We start from the raw sequence: 24,670 nt of genomic DNA, 5'->3' as shown, positions 1-24,670 counted from the left end.
CAATTTTACCATGGTGCATTTTTCCTGAAGAGACAAATCAGAAAATTCTTAATGAAACAAAGTTTTATAGAATTCATCAAATATAATCCTCAATGAGTAAAAAAGATAATGTAAATGTTTTTCAGTTTTCAATTTTTAAAAGGATTCAAATCAATAGGAAAGTCAAAAGAAAAGAAATTTTGTAAATAAAAATATATTTACACATGTATATGAAGATTCCTAATTAATAAGAACTATGAAAAGAAAATCAAAATTTCGGATGTCTAGGGTAAATATTTTATAAATACTTATAAATTTAACTCCCTAAAGTTTAGAGTTCTTGTCAAACATTTTTAAATGGCCACATCACTAAAATTATTCATTGTAAAGGAATTATTTCTTCACTGAATTTTGAAAGACGTTTGAAATTTTAAGAAAACAGTGCATAAACCTGGAAATAAGATTCATACACCCCTCCCTTGAGAAGCCTTGAAGTCAAAACATAAATTGTTGAATATGTGTACTGTTGTATTGTTACATTTTTCCAACTTAATGTACAGTGGCAATACGGCAGAAACCAGGCACTTCCAAATTTGTCTGAAAAGGTAAAATTCTTTAAAAACCATTAACAAGAAACAGTGATAAGTTTGAATATAATCAAGAATTTAGTATGAAATCAAGAATTTGAGGAACTAAAGCATTAAATATTTTGCCAATTTGAAAATCATCAAGGTGTATACACTAAATAAATAAAACTTTTTGTATGCCAAATGTACCTCAAGAAAGTGGTTTTAAAAATAAATTTCCCAGTAAAACATAATCAACAATTTTCTATTTCCCAATTAAGCCACAACTTTCTTATTCATCTGAGAAAAGTTTATAGCTGATTTTGAAAAATTTAGGCTAACAACTGATCTAGTCCCTACCATTAAATGTTCTTTAATTTTCATTTTAATCTGAAATACTCTGTACTTTCATATGCTAATATTAGGCAGAAATTGTAAGATACTTTTTGGCCATGCCATGCAGCTTGCAGATCTTAGTTCCCCTACCAGAGATCTAACATGGCCTACAGGTGAAAGCAGAGTCCTAACCACTGGACAGCCCAGGAACGCTCTGCAATATGCTTTCAAAACTGAGTTAAATCAAGAAAATCTATTCATATGTCTGAGTTTCCTCCTATCATATGTTTTATTCAAAACGTATGTGAAAGTTACAAAGCTGGCTGACATTTCTAAGCACCTAGAAAAAGGTTTGGATCTAAAAAATGATTTGGTGTTAAGACTTAAAAACAAAAAAATCACTAATGGTCTTTCATAAAAACATACTCCTACTGTACTGAAATACTAAATTTCCCTTTAAAATATGAAGTACCAGTAAAAATTTATATGTATGTATACATATGTGTGTGTCACAACAGATCCAAATCAGATTAGCCCAATGAAAAACTGAGAAAGTTCAACAGGAAAGATGCCCTTATACACAGTTTAAAACTAGTAAGATGTTCAGTAAATACATAAACAGAGACGTTTAAATCAAAGGACTCAATTAAGATCTCTTACAGGTCCCCATTCAGGTTCATAAAAGAGCAAAGTTACAAATAACAGGATTATTGGGCAACCTTCAAATAAACTGTCACATAATAAAATTTTCTCATCTTTCTCTCTTTACTAAGCATCTATGGATTACTGTCTCTTAGACCAGAACTGAACAGAAAAAAAAAAAAAAGGAAAATTCAGTGGAGTGAAAAATATTGGAAACTAGACAGCCTTGTTGTGAATCATGGTTTTGAAAATAAGGACTTAGAAAACCTAATATCTAACTCTCTTTTCATACTAAAAACACAAAGTTCTTAAAAATCTTAAATAAAAAATCCCATTCTACAATAATTACTTATGGAAGGAAATAAAGGCAGTAGAGAATGTGACAAATGTGAGATCACTCTGTTCCTATGAATGCTTTGCATTTTGTAGCCAGCAGCCATTTGGCTGCAAATTAACATTTTCTAAAAGAAATCAAAATTGAAATGACTAAAAAAATTCAATGTACTTAGCTTAAGGAAAAAACTCTCTCTCCCAACAGCACCATCATTAAAGAGGCACTAAAAGCGTAACGGGAAATGTGTTTGCTATTTAATTGTTATTACAGAAGAAACAAAAGGAAGAAATTTGTTTGGGGAGTTTTGCAGAATTTGATTACAGGTTAAAGAAAACACATTAATGAGACATATCCCAAAGTCTCAACAGACAGCTCATTACTAGAACAAATATAAAGCATCAAACTAAAGACGAAAAAAATATTTTAATATGCTAAAACAAAACAAATATTTCAAATGTATACTTTTTAAGTTTTTTAACAGACATACACACACATATATACATATATATACATTTGATAAAAAAAAATATGGGCTTGCTGAAGGAACTAGCTACCATCCCTATTTAAAAAAAAAAAAAATCATTTCTAATGATAAGAGCTCTGTTCTGTTTTTTTTGTTTGTTTTGTGGTTGTTTTTGGTTTTTTATACCAGGTAACTTAAGGGATCTTAGTTCCCTGACCAGGGATTGAATCTGTGCCCTTAGCAATGAAAGCATGGAGTCCTCACTGGACTGCCAGACAATTCCCTCCTGTTCTGAAATGTATTATTTCCTGTGCTCCAATTTCTTATCCTAGTAGTTATCTATTTCTTAAGCCAGGGCAAACATTAATAATGTTAAATTAAAAACAAAATAGTGCACTGGGACGACCCAGAGGGATGGTATGGGGAGGGAGGAGGGAGGAGGGTTCAGGATAAAAAAAAAACAAACAAAATATCTAAATGTGTATATTATAAAAATGCTACCTGGAATAAATCTAAAATGAGTATAATATCTTGGTTCCCTAGAGTTCTCTTTTACTCCTATAACTATTACCAGGAGAAAAAACATAAAGAGTTTAAGGAGACAAGAATTTGTATAATTTTAAACACTAAGGATGAGTTAGTGTATTAATTATGTACCCAAAAGAACTGGATATTTTTCTTTAATCCTTTATGTTCAGGATTACAGTTTTTAATATTAAAGCAATGGTGATGCCCTATATAATTCTGTAAAACTACAATATTGATGAAGCACTGCTTATTTTTAAACTCTGAAATAATTCTATGATGAATCAGTGGTTAGCATAAATTAAATTGTGGTCAGTGCTATGTAAAAATGTAGAAAGTGAATTATTCTTTTTACTCTAAGCATGTGGGACTTCAACATTCAATAAAAACAATAAAGACAAAAAAAAAACAAGAGAAAAAAACAATCAACCAATATTTAATGGTTTAGTCTTAATCCACTTAAAAATTTCAGTGAGAGAAAATTTATAATAAAGTGTGCATTCTCTACCCTTTATCTTTGCAAACATACATAATCTGGGAGAAATATGAAATATACAAAAAACACTATTCAATCCAAACTAAAGGCAAGCACCTACCCAATAAATGCCTTTAGAGCTTAAAGGGGAGAAGTAATTGTATGTCAGCTCTTAAAAGCCCAGTAGTAAGCAGAATGATTTAGATAACAAATTTATTATAAAAGATTGTTAAAGACCCCTTTGTCGGTCACCTTTGTTACCTGGGTACTCTGATACATTCCTCTGATCCTAGCAGGCCAAGTTGTCCATCAGAATCGAGACCCCAAGCATACACCTGGCCCTTGTCATTTAGTGCTAATGTATGAGCTTCTCCACATGAAACAGCTACAATATTTTGGGCATCCAGGGCAACAACCTGCTCTACAGAAATCAGAAACAGAGACATTACATTCTAGTTTTAAACCTCCAGTAAGAATAAAACTATAGTCTTCATCTTGTACAAAAAAGCTAAGAAAATGCTGAAATACAGACTGTAATTTAGTTATTCTACAAAACCTAACAAATACATTCCACACAAAACTCTCACTGTAGTAAATACAGATATATGTCACAGGGCATAATCAACTCAGATTATTAAGTAACTTAAATATTTGGGAGAAGAAATTAAAGGTGTATAAAAATTTTCTCGGGAATTGGTCTTCACTCAAAACCATTACCAATAAAAGGAGTACAGCTGAAAAGGAATCATTTGAATAAATTGGCTGTTTTTTAACAATAAAATCATAACCAACATATGTATTACCATATGGGATACTACTATGAAGTGATTCTGAAACAAATAAAATAATCTGAATTAGCAATTTCTAATAGGAAACAAATTCTTTACAGATCTCATAAATAAAGTATCTACTAGATATGCTGAGGAGAGAACTGAAAGGCAATGTGACTATAACAAACAGATTTCAGTTTATGAGCTGCTATTTTAATGTGAAAGATATAAAAACTCCACATGTGGTTAAAATATGTTCAAGTTTTAAATCAGAAATTAATTTAAAATATTGGCCCTCTTAAGACTGTCAATAGCCATTGACAAACCAGTAAAGAAAATGAAATTGCTTCCTTAGTCTCTTTAAGATGCGCATTATAGGTGTTTTACTAGTATACAAGTTTTTTTAAAGACATCATTAAAAATTAACCTCTTAAAAAAATTAACCTTTTTTAGCCTAATAATAAAGCTATGTCTTCTACAAACTCAAAGTGTCTTTTTGCAGAGCTGCTAAAACTGAACCAATAAGAGCTTCCTCAGAAACATAATTTTAGCTCAGTGTACAAATACAGCTGTTCAATAATAAGAGATTACATCACAGAGGTTTGAATCCCTAAGTAACAGAGAAATTCAAATTGCATCTGCATTACTTATTCTGCATTTTGGGGTGGGAAGTCAGCCCTTAGAGAGCCTTAAGAATTTGTATAACTCTAATGATATGTCTTTTTAAGTACTTACCTTACAATACTATGAATTCATAATTCATGAAGTTGATAAATAGTACATGGAAATTCACTATATGAATCTCTCACTTTTTTGTGTATATTTTATATATATACAAGTTTTTATAAAATCATATTGCAGAAACATACGAAAACAAAACATAACATATATAACATACTGCCCCTTCTCCCAAAAACACAAAAGGACTTAAAAGTATGTTATTTATTTACATCAAAACACTCCCATAAATCTTAATTATGAAGAAAGAAGTAAAATGCAAAAGATCTATTAATCTTTCACAGAGGACCCCGAAATGAATCAATGTCTCTCCAGAACAATCCTCAAAGGAGATGGAATAAAGAGCAAAAAATGAGAGGATGATAAGAAGGATGAGTAAGACTGGTTGGTTCAACAATATAGGAAGGGCACTTAAATTTGTTATCAATTGCTATAAACTCAAAGACACCAAAAATCCAAGAAACAAAGAAGACACAATCATTCATGCCAAATATTAATATTTACTGTATACTTCTTGTGCTCTAAGTACTAGAGAAAGATAAATAAAACAGAGTTCTAGTCCTCAAGGAGTTTACAGTCTATAGAAAAACAAGTGGGGTAAGGATCTTATTAAAGGCAAAGGTAAAGATATACAAAAGGCACCAGGGGAACATGAAATACTTTTAAAAGATACTATGAAGAATTTTGGAAGACACTGACACTAAGTTAAGTATGTGAGGAAAGAGAAAGAGATGCCACGTATCTGTTAGAGAAAATTCAAATTACTTCTTCAAATATAGCAAAACAAACTAAAAGCAAACTGAAACAACTGATTTAAAAAAAAAAAAGAGGGAAAACGTAGTTGATATGTCGAATAAAAACATAACCTCCCTAATATTTAAAGACTAAACAGGAGGAGGGGGGAGCAGAAGCTCAGTGAAAAAATGGGCAAAAGATGTGAACTGACTGTCCACACAGAAAGAACAGAAACGGCTCTTAATCCTATGAAAAGATGTCAAATTCATTGATGAGAGAAATGAAAATTCAAACTAAGCTGAGAAGTTAACAATACACTAACTTGGAAAATTCATAAAGCCATAAACTGTATAATTTGTATACTTCTCTATTTGATTACAAAAGTTTACATTTATCAAAAGAATGAGAAGACAAGCCACTGACTGGAGAAATTATCTGCAAAAGACACACCTATAAAAGACTGACAACCCTTCCCCCAAAATAGATCTATATATTAAATGTTCTTAGAACTCATCAATAAGAAAACCACCCAATTAAAAAATAGTGCAAATGACCTGAAATAACACCACACCAAGAAGACATAAAGATGGCAAGTAATTATCTACCAACAGAGAATTGCAAATTTAAATGAGCTACCATTATCAGCCTATTAAAATGGTCAAAACCCAAAACACTGACAATACCAAATGCTGGTGAGGATATAGAGCAACAGTAGCTCTCATTCACTGATGATGGACATGTAAATGGTACAGATACTCTGGAAAACAGTTTGGCAGTTTCTCACAAAACAAACCATACCATTACATGATCCAGCAATTGTGCTCTTTCACATTTACCCAAAGGAGCTTAAAATTTATGTCCACACAAAACCCTGCACATGGATGTTTATTTCATCTTTATTCTTTCCAAAACTTGGAAGTAACCAAAATGTCCTTCAGTAAGTGAATGAATAAACTGTGGTATATCCAGACAGTGGAATATTTTTCAGTGCTAAAGAAATGAGTTATCAAGCCATAAAAACACATGGAGACGTAAATGCATATTACTAAGTGAAAGAAGCCAATCTGAAAAGGCTACAAAATGTATGCTCCTTCCATATGACATTTTGGAAAAGGTAAACTCTGGAGACAGTAAGAACATTACTGGCTGCTTGGGTTTAAAGGGAGGAAGGGACGAACAGGTAAAGCAGAGGGCATTTTTAGGGTACTGAAACTATTCTGTATGGTACTATTACTATTCTGTACAATACTAAGTGAGCTTCCCTGGTGGTTTAGATGGTAAAGAATCCGGCTGCAATGCAGGAGACCCAGGTTCAATCCCTGGGTCAGGAAGATCCCCTGGAAGAGGGCATGGCAACCCACTCCGGTATTCTTGCCTAGAGAATTCCATGGACAGAGGAGCCTGGCGGGCTCATTTCATTATACAGTCGTCAAACCCATCAAATGTACAACACAGACAATGTTACAGTAAACTATGAGTGTGGATGATATGATGTGTCAATGTAGTACACTAATGGTTAAGAAACGTACCCCTGTGGTACAGGCTGTGGATACTGTGTGTGTGTTAGGGGGGGCGGGGGGGGAAGGGTTGTATATGTATAGTATAGAGTACCTGGGAACTCTCTGGACTTACTGCTCAGTTTTGCTGTGAACTTAAAACTGCTCTTACAAAGTAATTTTTTTAAAAAAGCTTATTTATAAAAACACACATTCACCAAGACAACATTTTTCATCTCATAAAATTCAAAAGTCAGATAACAATCTGTTGGGGGGAAATGCACTCTTGTATATTCATAGTGGAAGTACAAAATAGAACCACCTTTATAAAAAAAAAAAGTGTCAAAACCTAACAAAACATACACAATTACCTTTTGGTTCCAGATCTAGTCCATTCTGAAGGAGATCAGCCCTGGGATTTCTTTGGAAGGAATGATGCTAAAGCTGAAACTCCAGTACTTTGGCCACCTCATGCAAAGAGTTGACTCATTGGAAAAGACTCTGATGCTGGGAGGGATTGGGGGCAGGAGGAGAAGGGGACGCCAGAGGATGAGATGGCTGGATGGCATCACTGACTCGATGGACGTTGAGTCTCAGTGAACTCCGGGAGTTGGTGATGGACAGGGAGACCTGGCGTGCTGCGATTCATGGGGTCGAAAAGAGTCGGACACGACTGAGCGACTGATCTGATCTGATCCAGATCTAGCCTACAGATACGTCTGTGTACTAAAGGGCAGCAGAATATGCCAACTCAAAATACGCCATTTCGGCATAAGGATCATTTTGAACTGAAGGCCACTAAGAAGAAAAGCTCTCTGCTGTCCTTCAATGTGCCTAAAAGCAGGACATAAACCTTTAGAGGTGTCCTACCTTTCCTCTCTACCAGGAAGGATAGGAGTTAATCACTGGAGACAGCTCTAGACCCTTATCAGCTGAGACAGCAACAGTACAAACTATGTAACAAACTTTACTCAATAGCCCTATCTTTCTTAAGTTTCCCCACACATTTACCTCCCCCAAATTGCCAACCCAGAAACTCAAAAAGCCGTTTTCATCTTGTTACTTCTCTATTTATTGTTCTTTTAAGATGCCATATAAGCCCATGTGCCACCATCCCTTTGAGTTACTCATTACTGAGTGCTAATGCATGCGAACACAAGGCAATACACTTATTTTGCTTTTCTCCTTGTTGATCTGTCCTTTGTCTATATAGGCCCCAGCTGGAGAATCTAGTGTACATGTGTGCGTCGCTTCAGTTGTGTCTGACTCTTTGTGACCCCATGGACTGTAGCCTGCCAGGCTCCTCTGTCCATGGAACTCTCCAGGCAAGGTACAGATTCTTCAACCGGAATGAATCGCCATGTCCTCCTCCAGGGGATCTTCCTGACCCAGGGATCAAAAATGAGTCTCTCATGTCTCCTACATTGGCAGGCGGGTTTTTGTTTTTGTTTTTACCACTAGCGCCACCTGGGAAGCATACAAATATACAAATATGCATGTGTGTGAATGTGTGTTTTTACATATATCTGCAGTACTGTATAAAATAACAAAAGACTGGAAATATTCCAAATATCCATCAATAAAGAATTTTGTCCACACATTGGGATTCTACGCTCTGAAAAATAAAGAGGAAATGCTACAAGCTGATGTGGAAAGATCTCAAGGGTATATTATCAAAGGAGGAAAAAAATCAAGATGTGAAATAATATACATGATTTGTTATTTTCTGTCACCTTTACCTATGTTTATTATAGCTACAGGGGATGTGGATACAGAGGGAAATAGGGTGGTCAAATATAAGAGCAAAGCTTCTCAATGTGTATTTATATGATTTTGATTTCTGAACCACATGAATATATTCTCTATTCAAATTTGAATAATTTTAAAAATTAAACATTAAAGAAAATAATTAAAGCAATGTATAAAAACCAATGTTTTCACTAAAATTTAACTGAGCTCTTTAAGATTTCTCTACATACTAAAAACTCAAGATAAATAACTTTGGTTCTCTTAGAATTTGAGCCCCATCAAATTACTAAGATACCTATTTTGAGTATAAATAACTATTATATGCCTTGGGAAAAGTACTTAACACAGGCTTTTCAGACAACAAATATACAAACTGATAAGTTCTGTGCACGATTTTTAAAAATTACTTTTTCTTCCCAAATGGCCAATCAAAATTAAAAGGCTCAACCATTTTTCCCCAGTATCCTAGAAAAGTCAGATCAATGTTAAACTGAGACATTCACATTCAGGACAAATTCTGGTTGAATGCTTGAAACCAGATGGCCTGCAAAGAGAATCAATGATAAGCAAGAATAAAGGGGAAATAAATAAATCCAACAAAACAAACCAAAAAATTCACTAGAAAATCTGGCTTGATGTCTTGTATGAGAAAAAAAAACAAACAACTCATACCAAACCTAAACAGTTAACATTTGTTGTGTTTATTATATACTAGGTTCTATGGAGCCTGGTGGGCTACAGTCCATGGGGTAGCTAAGAGTCAGACACGACTGAGTGACTTCACTTTCACTTTTCACTTTCATGCACTGGAGAAGGAAATGGCAACCCACTCCAGTGTTCTTGCCTGGAGAATCCCAGGGATGGGGGAGCCTGATGGGCTGCTGTCTATGAGGTCGCACAGAGTCGGACACGACTGAAGCGACTTAGCAGCAGCAGCAGCATGCTAACTCGGTTCAAGTTTTAATCACCAAGGTATTGCAAACATTTGCCTTTCAACAAGGCCAAAGACCACAGAAAAGGGAGGAAAAAGTGAGAATTATATTCACTTTAATTTAGGCTGAGTATGGAAATATAAGGAGGATATATAAGAGGACAGAAAACAAAAGAAAAAACTGTCAAGCCCATTAAAAAAACTATTATTCCTTTGATAAATGGGAGCTACAGGAAGATGTTAGAATTATGAACATAGGATGCTAAACTTGCTGGGAAAGGTTTAAAGTAGCACAGGGTTATTACAATTGACTATAATTCAGAAATAAGGTATTTTTTTTAAAAATACGAATTCATACAGATAAAAATACATGGCAAAATGCTGGCCACTGTGCTATTCCTTCAACTTTTCTTTATGCTTCAAAATGTTCACAGAAAAATTTAAGAAACGTAACACTGCTCATATCAGTATTTATAGTTCACAATATTTCTCTTTAAGAAAAGAAAAAAGGACCATTTAGTTTGGGGAGGCAGAAAAAGGCAAAGAAAACTTAAAAGAATAGGAGACTGTCTTGAGAAAAGCAGAAAAAAAATATTTTCAAAGACAGGATCAAAAACAAAAAAGATAAAGCACTAAAGAGAAGTAACATATCCATCCGGTAAATACTGTCAGGCAGATATACTCCACATACAAATCTAACAAGTCCTAGCTCATTGTTACTTCTGGTTCTTCTTACACTTGCCCTGTTAAAATGCAGCATTTCTGAAAACTGATGGTGCATCATTCCATTAAAGAGAAAAAGGCCATCTTTGCGCCATAAATCCAAAACACTGTCATTCTTAGATTTATAAAAATTAAAATGTTTAACCTTATGCCAGTTTTCATTTGTACATCATTTTGCTGCACAAACATCATAAAAGAAGAAAAGAATATGGTTGCACATCCTTTTAGCAAAAGGTTCAGGTTCTTATTGTAAAACGTTACGTGATAAAATCCTTCCATCTGAGTAACTAGGAACAACCTATTTCCTTTGGGATCTAACAAACATGTTCATCAATTCCTGAGTTTGTGAAAATTCATGTAGAATATCATCTCCAGAATTCACTCTTTTACGAGTTCATTTATATGATCGATTTCACCATATTCATACAGTGGTGTATCTACATTTACCTTCTGATCTGTCCTGTAATTATGTACATGTTCCTCTGTCAGTTTTCTTCTCTTTGCCATTATGGACAGAAAAAAAAAAATTTTTTTTCATTCTCAACTGTGGCTAATGAAACGTACAAAAAGAGAAAAATAAAAAATGACAAAAACTGACTCCAAACTTCTTTCATATTTTCTTGAAAGATAATTTAAAACTCTGCACAATATATGAAAAAAAAAAAAGCTAAATATGATGGTTTATTTCACCACTGCACTACCCTTATAAGAAATCCCACCACTGTTCCACTTGTAATTTTCTTTGGTCTAGTTGGGAATACAGATTCTTATTATTCACAGTAGTTATGTTTCATAAAGTCACCACAAATACTTATTTAGTCAATACTGAATCACTGCCCCTAGGGAAAATATAAGATTAGGGTGCTACAAGTCTCCAAGTCTCTTATCACAACACTTTATCAATCATTCATAACCTTGTTTTGTGTTTCCATTTAAAGACATCTTAATTAATATACATTTGTAATCCAGTAACACTGAATTCACTGCCAAAACACTGTAAACTCATGCCTCAATGAATTTTTTCCAAGCTTCTTGTGCCTAGGAACACTAGACAAAACCTGAGCAGTATGCACAGGGGCCATTTTAAACAGTAAAATTGCCCAAGAAAAGGTACAAAAATGCAAAAAATGTGGCACTAAATATACTGCAAAAAGGACATATTGTAACAGGAAGGCAAAGCACTGCTTTGTTGAACCTCGGCTGGGAAGCTACTTGTATTTTGCAGCTCTGCATGTGCATGTCCAGGAATCACCATGAAAAGCTCCATGAGTATTGACCAACCGTGATCCATTCTGATTTAATAACATAAACACTTCTTCCTAGACAACCAATCACAAGATATACAAGATGGTCTATTAAGAGTCTTTTGCTAAATGGGTTTTAACCTGATAACAGCAGCTTCCCCAATAGCTCAGTTGGTAAAGAATCCTGGGTTGGGAATATCGGCTGGAGAAGGGATAGGCTACCCACTCCAGTATTCTTGGGCTTCCCTTGTGGCTCAGCTGGTAAAGAATCTGCCTGCAATGAGGGAGACCTGGGTTCAATCCCTGGGTTGGTAAAATCCCCTGGAGAAGGAAAACGCTACCCACTTCAGGATTCTGGCCTGGAGAATACTGGACAGAGTCAGACACCACTGAGCGACTTTCACTTTCAAGATATAATCACCAATAGCATGCTCTGAGAACCTTGAAACCATGCAAACAGTAAGTAAAAAATGAGTTGTGTTTTGGTTATAAAGGTAATACTATGGAAAACCCATTAGTAACATATTCATAACAAACTTCTCTTTAAAGTTGCATCTTATTCAAAATTCTAAAACAGCTATTTAAAGGAAAATACATTATCATGTTACTCTGTATCCTCTTTCATCTACAGACTTCAAAATCTTGCTATGGGATAAACTGGGTTACCCCAAAATTCATATGCTGACAGTCATAATCCACAGTATCCAAGAATGTGACCTTATTTGGGAAAGTGGTCATCAAGGCTGTAATCGGTTAAGATGAGGTCTGATGGGAGCAGGGTAGGCCCCTAATCTGACTTGTGTCCTAACAAAAGTGGAACCAACCCTACTTGACACCTTGATATTCAATTTCCACCCTCCAGAACTGTGCTAATATATTTCTGTTACTTAAGCCACCCAGGTTGTGATATTTTGTTTCGCAGCCCAAACAAATACACTTACCTAAATATCTTTGGGTTCAAAACATTCCTGTCAAGTTAGCCAAGTAGCACCATCTGTATTTTAAAAGTGGTCCACAGAAATAAACAACTTATTCTAAATAATTCAATCACAGATAAACTTGATTTTGAAATTTAAAGTTTCTATTAATAGTTCAAATTACATTATTTTCATGCCAAACAATTTTTCAAAGTTGGCAAAAGACACTTCTCTAAGCAATCTTTAAATACAAGTGCAAGGGGGAAAAAAGCCTTTGAGAGAGCAAGTTGGCAATATGTATTACAATTCTAAACATGCATGACCTCTGACCCCCAAACTTTCCTTTTGGGAAACAACAGGAAATAACGTGATTTCCAGTAACAGGTACATAAATAAATATGGAATATCCATGTAACAGAAACTGGTGCTTCTATTAAAATACATGTCTATATAGTACAACATGAAAAGATAAAAACATATTAAATGAAAATGCAAACCACAGCATTTTATGTAATGTGTACAGGACTATGTATTTTAATACAGGTATAAAGTTATGAAAATATAAAAAATAGTAGTAGTCAGTTTTAGGATTCAGGGGAAAAAGTGGCTTCTACTTTTTAAAACACTTCTGTAACTTCTAAAAACTTATAGAAATGTATTAGAAAAAAAGAATTAGAAAAAAAGTAATTAGAAAAAAATAATTTTTTAAGATATCTGAAGTCCCCAAATTATAAATGACCCAAACCCCATAAGGACAACTGTCCTCTGTTTCCCAAAATCAAAATACTAGGGAAATAACTAACACAGACTGATAAATTTTCTTCCCTAAGAGACAGTAGTAAAGTATTATATTTAAAATGTGATATATAGTTAAGTTAAATGTTACTCACAAAAATTTGTCCTGAGCTTTGTGGAACCAATAAAGCAAGAGAGCCAAACAAGCCAGGGTAGATAATGGGTGGAAATAAATTCTAATATGCAAATGTGAAACTTCAATGAATTTTTTTATAGAAAATGTTACAAAGGTAAAATATAATTATTGATAGAATATTATACTTAGGTATAATGTGTTTTAAAGACTGGTTTGAAAACCTATTTATGACATGCAGCAGTATTTCCATGAGCAAAGAAAAATTTAGCTTTTAAAAACAATTCATTTATAAATCAGGGACTATCTGGTATAAAAAGTACAATTACTAAGCATGACCAAAGGCCACAGTTAATCTCAACTCTTAATATGGTATATGAATTGAATGAAGTCTTATGTATACACATATTTTTTTTTTTACTTTTTTTTTTAAATTTTATTTTATTTTTAAACTTTACAATATTGTACTAGTTTTGCCAAATATCGAAATGAATCCGCTATATTTTTAATTAAAAAAAAAAATGAATTCAACTGAATTTGCAAAGCTGTCAATGTTTTATACACAGAACAAAAATCCTGGTTGATGTTTAATGCTCAAGTTATCAGGGTCTAAAAAACAATAGTTATGAATAGCAAAAAGCACAGTCATATTAATAACAATTACAAAACTGGAGGTCAGAAGGATATACTTGGTAAAAAGCTAATTTTAAGAACCTCCATTTCAATTACTCAGTAAATGTTTAATTCAGTTAGAGCTTAAGTTTCAAAAGCCTCTGCCTACCATGCTTCACTATTTGCTATATAGATTTTCCCCTTCCCTCCTGAATAACTCAAAACTCCAACTAAAGCAATGCAAAGCACACTTAATATCTATCTCTAGAAATTTAATGTTCACAAAATGCTATACAATGAAATTTAAAAGGTAATGCATAATTCCATTCGTATATAAAAATATGTCACACACAGCCCAGTATACGTGCAGAGAAAAGACTGTGAAAATAGGGTTTCCCTGGTGGCTCAGTGGTAAAGAATCCACCTGCCAATGCAAGAGACAAAGATTCAATCCCTGGTCTGGGAAGATTCCAGAGGACAACTTGGGCCAAAGGACAACTGGGCCCGTGTGCCACAGCAACTGAGCAAGTGGCTACAGAGCCCAGGAGCTGTAACTACTGAGCCCACGTGTCAAAACAACTGAATCCAGAATACTCTAGAGCCCATGCTCTGTAACAAGAACAGCCACCGCAATGAGAAGCCTGTGCACCAAAACTAGAGAGTAGCCCCCTGCTCACCTCAACTAGAGAAAAGCCCAAGCATCAACACTCAGCACAGCCAGATAAATCAAAAATATTTAAAATAAAAAAGACTGAGTAAAGAAATACTAAATTGTCAACACTGATTATCTACCAGTGGTTTTCTTTCTTTCATGGTTCTTCAACTGTTTAACTGAACAAGTGAAAGTGAGTTGATGTATTTTATGATTGTGATTTTTTTAAAAGATGAAGACATTAACTACTTGGGATTAGTGAATAACACCAATAAATAATTTAAAATGCTTTTTTTACTTTAATAAATAATGATATTGCTAATTGTGTGACAGAGCTAACAAATTACCAAATGGCTACTTCACTAAAGGCATGTTATTTCCCTACTCCTAAAGTAAAACTGTTCACTGACACTTTTTAAAGGATCACTAATATAATCATATAATGATCATAAAATATGAAAAATTAAGAATAAAATAAAGCCTAAATGTAAAATATTTAATGAAAATGCTTATTCTCTAAAATTATTACTGATAATTATCAATAGGAATTTGGAATGGTACAACTCATCATCATGAAAACATTTTAGTAAGTTTTCTGATAAAATCAAAATATACAGTAACTTACATGTCTTAACTGACAGTACACAGTAATATTCATATGGAGATGTAACTATATTAAAAAATTCTTTATAATGGATATGTTTACAAATCCATACCCCTTTTATGCATTCTTATCTACATACAGGTATACAGTTAACATACACAGAGAACCTATTATGTGCCTGGCACTGTGCTAAGCACTTTATTTAATCTCATTTAATCCTCATAACATGATAAGGCAGGTGTACCATCATCCCTACTTCAAAGGCACTAAGATATAAACATTTCCCTATTGAACAACTGTACTTTTGCTTATAATACTTAAACAACAAGGTTATGTTTTAATAACTTACTTTCAAAATATACTTAAAACTGTAAAAGTACTAGGGCTTCACAACATTTTTTCTTCAGGATTCCTTTCTGGATGGCTAGGAACTGCTGAAATTAATTGCCTTGAAGCAGAAAGAAGCAAAACTAAAATACAAAGATTACAATTAAAAAAAAAAAAAGACTCCAATATAAATATATCAACCAAATAGCTGTTTTAATCTCTTTACAAGACCAGCAAGAATGAACTCTCAAAATATACTGGCAGTCCAGGTTCAATGCATGATACTGGACGCTTGGGGCTAGTGCACTGGGACGACCCAGAGGGATGGTATGGGGAGGGAGGAGGGAGGAGGGTTCAGGATGGGGATCACATGTATACCTGTGATGGATTCATTTTGATATTTGGCAAAACTAATACAATTATGTAAAGTTTAAAAATAAAATAAAATTAAAAAAATATATATATATACTGGCAGATTTTTTTGTTCTGTGTTTTCTTAGATTCTTTCTTGTATATTTCAAATTTATTCACCTCAGAGACAATTAACTGTATTTTCTTACTTTCTTTATTCTTGTTGATGACATAGGAAAGGTGGGGGGAGGGTTTTACAGACACCAAAAGAGTTAAACCCTCTCAGAACTGGCCAATTCCTAAAGATAACTTGCCTACCAAAATGCCTTTCATACAGAAACTGACCAAACCAGAGATTATTCCACCAACTATATCCTTATCTAATTCTCACACACCAAACCAGAATTTCCCCTACCTTAAATCATCCCAGAACCAGGTACCAGGAAATAAGAAACCTATCCTACAGAACAAAGCCTGGAAGAATTAATCAAATTAGTCAATTCTTAACTATTTATTCTGTCCAGTTTGCCTCTCCCTGGAAAACCTCAATAAAGGCCACGGTCTTACGATTTCCCCTGAGCTCTTTTCTGCCTCCTGATTACCGTGGTATCTTCCTCCTCAGCTCTGTGTGGCACGCAGTGACCTCCTCTCTCTAGAATCAGTGAGCATAATCAACTTCTTCGGAGCCTCATTCTCATTACCCCTTACAGCCACAATGACTTTACCTTACCACTTCCAACATGTACATTCTTAGAACAGGTATAAACTTTAAACTTTTCATTATAAAGTAGCTGATGACCACAAACTTACCAAAACAAGAGTCTTAACTGTAACTTTCCTCCCTTTCTATGGCACATCCAACAAAATGGTCATCGTATTCATTCAACACCTTGTGTTTCTTCTGTGATAAAGATATGTAAGACAAGGTGTTTAACCGGCAGTAACTGACATGGTAGAGAAGACTTACCCAAATAATTACATAATATGAAGTTAGCAATGCAACTTACTAACTTACTGAATGACAGAGAACTGTACTAGATACTGTGCAAAATATATGACTTAAGTTCTTATACGACACACCAGAGAGATGTAGGAGAAGGCACTTGATCTGGGCAATATTCCAGACAGAAACAGAAATATGCCTTAGAAAGATTAAAGATGGATGGATTGGAATGGGGAGATCAGGTAGAAAGCTACTGCCACAGTTCTTGCATAGACTGCTGCTGCTGCTAAGTCACTTCAGTCATGTCCGACTCTGTGCGACCCCATAGACGGTAGCCCACCAGGCTCCCCCGTCCCTGGGATTCTCCAGGCAAAGAACACTGGAGTGGGTTGCCATTTCCTTCTCCAATGCAAGAAAGTGAAAAGTGAAGGTGAAGTTGCTCAGTCGTGTCCGACTCTCAGCGACCCCATGGACTGCAACCTAACAGGCTCCTCCGTCCATGGGATTTTCCAGGCAAGAGTACTGGAGTGGGGTGCCACTGCCTTCTCCGTTGCATAGACTAGCAATGATGTAAACTAAAGCATGATCTAAACTAAAGCAAAGAATTTTAATTGAGATAGGAGGAAACTACAGGCCCCAGGGTTTAGGATAATTAGCTCAAGATAACATATGTAGCCACTTGCAAATGCAATGAAGACACAATAAAGTTACTAAGAGTAAGATTTTGGCAACTGAGTCAACACTGTTGCTACAGGTTAGGAAGCTGACTCTAAGGTGAATCTAAGGTTTAAAGCTAAGTGAATTGAAGAAGCATCAATAAATAAGGAAGAGAGGCTATTTCAGCTGTTGTAGAGAGCTGGAGACAGCTAACAATGGTCTCCATTTAAACTGTTCCTTTTTTGTTCTCCACATTTTATCTTCTCATTTTAAAGCTCCACATTGTATCTTCACATTTTATAATCTCAGAAATGTCTATTTGTCTTCCTTGATTTTCTTAATGTATAAATTTTTCCCACAGTCAAGCACAATATAAGCAGCAAATGTCCCATTTTTTATTAACAGCCTTTTTATATACTAAGCAAGTAAATTTAGGCATACTTGTATTAAAATAATTATGTATGCAAAAGTAAGAGTAGAAAGCTGCAGCCAAATGCATTTATTTTCAATTTAAAAGGCTGCTTATCACCTTAGGAAGGGCAGGTTTGAAAGCGTGAATAAGCAGGAGGAAAAAAAAAATGATTTAAGTGTCTGATCCTCAAACTACCAGTACACAAACTATACCTTCTGTTACAGACTGAGTACTTATGTCCTGCCCCCGCTTCCCAAATTCACTTGAAATTCTATCTTCCCATGTGACAATACTAGAAGGTAGGCCTTTGGGAGGTAATTAGATCCTAAGGGTGAAGCCCTCATTGACAAGATTAGTGTCCTTTCTTAGACAGCTCCCTCACCCTTCTGCCATATGAGGACACAATGAAAAGATGGCCATCTGTGAACCAAGAAGCAAGTTCTCAACAGATAACAAATCTAAGCACCCTGATCCTGGATTACCCAGACTCAAAAGCCAAGAGAAATATGTTTGTTGTGTAAGTCACCCAGACTATACTATTTATGGTGTAGCAGCCTGAACAGACTAAGAAATCTTCAAATTAACTATTCATTAAACTTTTGAAAATAAACAATGAATCTAACTTCTATCATTTATGTAATTTTCACAAGAACAACAAAAAAATCTGTTTTTTCTGTTATTACTATGATCTTTAAACTCTTAACAGTAAAGGAATTTATTTTATATCTTGCTCCAATACAACACTACCTTTAAGTGAACATGGAACCCCACTCCAGTACTCTTGCCTGGAAAATCCCATGGATGGAGGAGCCTGGTGGGCTGCAGTCCATGGGGTCGCAGGGAGTCGGACACGACTGAGCGACTTCACTTTCATTTTTCACTTTCATGCATTGGAGAAGGTAATGGCAAACCCACTCCAGCGTTCTTGCCTGGAGAATCCCAGGGACCGCAGAGCCTGCTGGGCTGCTGTCTCTGGGGTCGCACAGAGTCTGACACGACTGAGGTGACAGCAGCAGTAGCAGCAAACATACATTTTGGGGTAATTTGGGTATAACTTTTTCATATGAGCTTCAACAAGGTAAATGAAAACTAAACATAAAGAAATATGTACTTTTATAATTAGCATAATGTCTAGGACAAAGTAGATAATCTGTTGAATAAATGCCTGAGTTTCAGTTATAAATAAAAAGATATTGTCTATCTCAAAGCAAATGTGTAAGACTTACTTTTAAGAAAACATTTACTGAGCATTTTCCACATGCCAGGCATTGTTCTTTGCACTTCAGTGTGATAGCTCACTTAACCCCTACAACTACCCTTGGCATGATTATCCTCACTTTACAGACAAGAATACTTAACACAAAAAGACTAAGCTATGTGCCCAAGATAACACAGCTAAAAAATAAAAGATAAGTGCCCAAGATAACATAGCTAAAAGGGTACAGGGTTTGTACCAAAGCATTCCAATTTCAGAGCCTACCCTTTTATTTTATTTGGGTTTCCCTGGTGGCTCAAACAGTAAAGAATCTGCCTGCAATGCAGGAGACCTGGATTTAATCCCTGGGTCAGGAAGATCCCCTGGAGAAGGAAATGGCAGCCCACTCCAGTACTCAGGCAAGAGTATCTATAAGCAAATACAAATATCTTTTTTCTAATCCAAAATATAGCTTTATACACAATGTTCTACACCTTGCTCTTTTCACTCAATTTATCTTATAATAATGAGCAAACTCCTCCCTCATTCTCTTCTTAACTACATAGTATTTACATTACACTGACTGAATTATTTTACCGGTTCCCAACAGACTGTCATGGGGTCTTCCCTGGTAGCTCAGATGGTAAAGAATCTGCCTGTAACGCAGGAGACCTGGGTTCGATTCCTGAGTCAGGAAGATCCTTGGAGAAGGGAATGGCAACCCACACCAGTATTCTTGCCTGAAGAATTCCATGCAGAGTTGGGCACGAGTAAGTGACTAACACACAACACTGTCGGGGCTTCCCAGGTGGCGCTAGTGGTAAAGAACCCGCCTGCCAATGCAGGAGACCTAAGAGATGTGGGTTTGATTCTTGGGTTGGCAAGATCCCCTGGAGACAGACATAGAAACCCACTGAAGTATTCTTGCCTGGAGAATCCCATGGACAGAGGAGCCAGGCAGGCTACCGTCCATAGGGCCGCACAGTCAGCCACGACTGAAGCAACTTAGTACACACAGACAGTCACAATGTTGTTTCTAATGTTTTGCTGTTATAAACAATGCTGTAGTAACACTCACTTTGTATATATACAAATGTAGCTATCAAATCAACAGCTGTACTCTTGGATTTCTTGAAGGGTATGTACATTTGTAATTCTGATATATGATAGCAAAATAACCGTTATAAAAACCTATGAACACTTATTTACTGACAGCCTCACTGCAGAGATGGTACTGCAGTCATACACAGGTCTTTTGCACTTCTCTTAGTATGAATGAGGCTGCAGAGTACTCATGGTTTAAAAGTCATTTGTATATCCTTTTCTGTGAAGTGCCTGTTCCTATCCTTTGCCCATTCTGCGGTTTTTATCTCATCAATTTTTAGAAGTGCTTTGTATCTCAGAGATTTACACTTTGATTTTAATAAATATTAAACTTTTTATTTTCCTATTTGTCTTTTACCTTTGTTTACAGTGACTTCCACCTAGCAAAATTATTTTTACTTCCACGCAACTTACCTTTTCTATGCCTATTCACAATTCAGAAAGTATTTCCTGACTCTAACAAAACAATTTTTTTTGAGGGATATACATTTTATTGGAAACCTTAAATACTCTTCAGACAGAACACAATGTCTTCAATCAAGGCTCCCATGTGGCCTACAGGGAAGACTGCAATTTCTGAAGGGCAAGGAGAGGGACAGTACAGAGGATGAGTGCTTAACTTGCCAAAAGGACCTCCTCACAAGTTTCCAAAATAATTTTTAAAAATCAGTCCATGTTTTCTTCAAGCATTATCATTATAGCCTTTACATTTAAATATTTGATTGATCTGGAATTTATCCAATATGTACATGGCATGAGGTAAATCCAACTTTTTTATTTCCTAGATGATGCTCCTACTTATACCAAGGTTATTTATTGAATATGTCTCACTTGAATATTTTTCTCCATGCTTATGTCTGGGCTCTATATTGTTTTATTGGTTTTAAATGGCCATATGTAGGGCAGTTTTAACTACCAAGGTTTTAAAATTAAAACATGCTATTAACTATACATATTTTTTTTTTTCTGCTCTTATTCTTCAATTTTCCTAACTACTCTGGTTTATTTTTTCCATATGAACTAGAGAATCAATTTGTCCAGTTCCTGGGGAAAAAAACCATTTGGTATTTTTATTCGGATCACATTAAATTGACACTAATTTTAGAGAAACTGATAGGTTTATGTAGGTTAAGCATGCCTGTCCACAAATGTGGTTACCATTTACTGAAGCCTTCTGTATCCCTCATAAGTGCTTTCAAGTCTTCTTCATATTCTAGGTGTTGGCACATTTCTTAGGTAATTCCTAAGTCACTGTACCTTTTTCTTGCTATTGTTAAGTATTGACTTTTGATTGTTGCCATCTAATTGGACTTTCTTTCCATTAGGTTTGGTTTTGTTTTTTAATTGAGGTATAGCTGATTTATAATATTATCTGTTTCAACTTTATAACGTAATGATTTATAATTTTTAAAGATAATATTCCATTTATGGTTGTTATAAATTATATTAATATCTATCCATACAAATATATGTAAATATAATATATATATTATAGGCTATATTCCCTATGCTGCACAATATAGCCTTATAGCTTATGTCATACATAGTACTGCCTCTAACCCTATTTGCATTCCCCCTCTTCCCTCTCCCACTGGTAGTCACTAGTTTGTCTTCTGTATCTGCAAGTCTGTTTCTTTCTTATTAGATTCACTATTTTTTAGATTCCACACAGAAGTAATATTGTACTTTTTGTTTTTATCTATCTGACTTATTTCACTAAGCCTAACATCCAAGTACATCCATGTTGTTGCAAATGACAAATTTTCATTTTTCATGGCTGAGTAGTATTCCAGTGTGTGTGTGTATGTGTGTGTGTGCACGCACACACACATACACACACACACACATCTTCTTTATCCATTCATCTGTTGATAGACACTTAGACTGCTTCCATATATTGGTGACTGTAAATCATGCTGCTGTGAACACTGGATTACATGTACCTTTTCAAACTAGTGTTTTCTTTTCTTTGAATATATGGCTAGGGGTAGAATCAGTAGTCCTTTTTTCTTTCTTTGAAGAACCCCCATACTGCTTTCCACAGTGACTGTACCAATTTACATTCCCATCAACAGTGTACAAAGCTTCCCTTTGGGATCTCCACATACTTGCCAACATGTTATCTGTGGTGTTTTTGATGGTAGCCATTCTGACAAGTGTGAGGTGATAACTCATTGTGGTATTCATCTGCATTTCTCTGATGATTAGTGATGTAGAGAATCTTTATTCTACATCAGACAGGCCTGATGGCATCTAGATGTTTTCTTTGGAAAAATGTCTATTCAGGTCTTCTGCCCATTTTTAAATCAAGTTGTCTGCTTTTTGATATTGAAATGTATGAGCTATTTATATATTTTGAGTATTAATTCTTTATGGGCCATATCATTTGCAAATATTTTCTCCCATTCCGTAGGTTAATTCCATTTTGTCAAAGATTTCCTTTATTCACCAGGTGGATTTTTTTTTCATGTTTATTTATTTGGTTGTTCGAGGTCTTGGCTGTGGCATGTGGGATCTAGTTCCCTGACTAGGAACTGAGCCCAAGCCCCTGCCTTAGGAGCACAGTCTCAGCCACTGGACCACCAGGGAGGTCACTATGGTTTTACTTTTGACTCTGGGCAAGGTATTTAACCTCCTGAAGTTCTATTTCCCTCACCTATAAAACTGAGCTAACTGTACTCTGAAGGATGGATTTAATGCTTTTGGATAATGTATAAAGGATTCAGCACAGTGCCTGGCACATAATGGTGGTTACCATTATTATTTTCAAATGTCCACATCCTGCTGCTGCTGCTGCTGCTGCTAAGTCACTTCAGTCATGTCCGATTCTGTGCGACCCCGTAAAGGGCAGCCCACCAGGCTCCCCCGTCCCTGGGATTCTCCAGGCAAGAACACTGGAGTGGGTTGCCATTTCCTTCTCCAATGCATGAAAGTGAGAAGTGAAAATGAAGTCGCTCAGCCGTGTCCGACTCTTTGCGACCCCATAGACTGCAGCCTACCAGGCACCTCCGTCCATGGGATTTTCCAGGCAAGAGTACGGGAGTGGGGTGCAATCACCTTCTGCGGTCCACATCCCAGTACCTAATATATTCTAAATAATATTTCTCATTAGGAAGTTTCTCCAACTACGAGGTGGGTATCTTTCTTCTCCCCTTTACACTGTCATATTAACTTCTAAGTATTTCCTTCCCCCCTTACTCCTAGTAGTAGAGGCTTACTCAGCTCCCCAGCTGAGTGCAGAAATAATCTTAGGTTCAGGCAGAAGTAACAGCAACCTTTCAGAATTTTACCTAATTATTCTTTAAAAAAATAAGTGTAGGTCCAGGAAGTTCATTCTTGCTAGTCTAGTTATGTCATCTATAGCTGAGCAATACCCTGATCAAAAATCAGGAGTATACACGTGCTGATTCATAAATGCTTGGGATCAACTATGAGAAGCCATCACAAACTTCTTCAAAGAACTTATAGATAAAGAACCAAAATTTCCTCCAATTGTTTTCAGAAGCTCTCCTTCTGAAATTAAAACCTGGTAGGGAGTTCCCTGGTGGTCCAGTGGCTGATATACTCTGGGCTCCCAATGCAGTGGGCCTGAGTTCAATTTCTAGGCAGGGAACTAGATCCTCCATGCCACAACTAAGACCTGGAACAACCAAATTCTGCTGAGGGGCTCTTTTAGCCTTACTTTATTCTTTTTCTCACTTTGATTTCCCTTTCACAAAAGCAAGATCATTATCTCAAAAAGCACATTTCTCAGGGGCTCTTGCCTACATGCCAGCACACACACAATTAATAGTTAAAACTATTTCGGCTTTCAACTATTTCACAACTTCTATGTGACATCTTGTGACTTCAAAACCTTTGTTTCCAATAAAATCTGGAAATCATAAAGTCAGACATAATTAACTAATAGGTTTTTGTCAGTTAAATGAAGCAAATGAACCTATTAGTAAAACTCAAATAAGCAGTCTATCAAATGGCACCTTAAAATATAAACGTTTTATCCATATATAAAAATTCAAGTTTACAAAACATATGAAATAGAGCAGGCAACCATTTAGATTACTTCAAATTTACAAAGGTGTTATATTGCTAGGTACTTTAAAACAGTCTTCCAAAAGCACAAAATTAAGTATCGTTAGTGGATTATTAATTTCTTAAAAGGCTGGAACCAAGGAGAATGTTAAACTAGTATGAACTGAAGAGTAAACAAAAAATTTAAATTAAAACATTTCATGCCATTAGTTCTATTCTTTCTCCTCACAGTACTGAATTTACTAATTAAATATTGTTACCAAGTTCAAAACACAATTCACCTCACCAAA

The 24,670-nt window shown here is 35.3% G+C and overlaps 1 protein-coding gene across 7 annotated transcripts in view; it reads right to left on the bottom strand.

Moving 5' to 3' along the window:
- Positions 1 to 24,670, bottom strand: part of HERC4 (HECT and RLD domain containing E3 ubiquitin protein ligase 4) — a 131,142-nt gene that overhangs the window by 95,346 nt on the left and 11,126 nt on the right. For all 7 annotated transcript variants that reach the window (XM_070364474.1, XM_070364473.1, XM_070364471.1 and 4 more), the window contains exon 3: positions 3,582 to 3,741. In XM_070364474.1, the coding sequence (XP_070220575.1) occupies positions 3,582 to 3,741 (160 nt within the window). The remainder of the gene's footprint in view (positions 1 to 3,581; positions 3,742 to 24,670) is intronic.

Source organism: Bos mutus, chromosome 28 (assembly GCF_027580195.1).
Source record: "Bos mutus isolate GX-2022 chromosome 28, NWIPB_WYAK_1.1, whole genome shotgun sequence".
Lineage (NCBI taxonomy): Eukaryota > Metazoa > Chordata > Mammalia > Artiodactyla > Bovidae > Bos > Bos mutus.
Note: the sequence above shows the minus strand (reverse complement) of the source record. Positions and strands in the feature narration are given on the sequence as shown.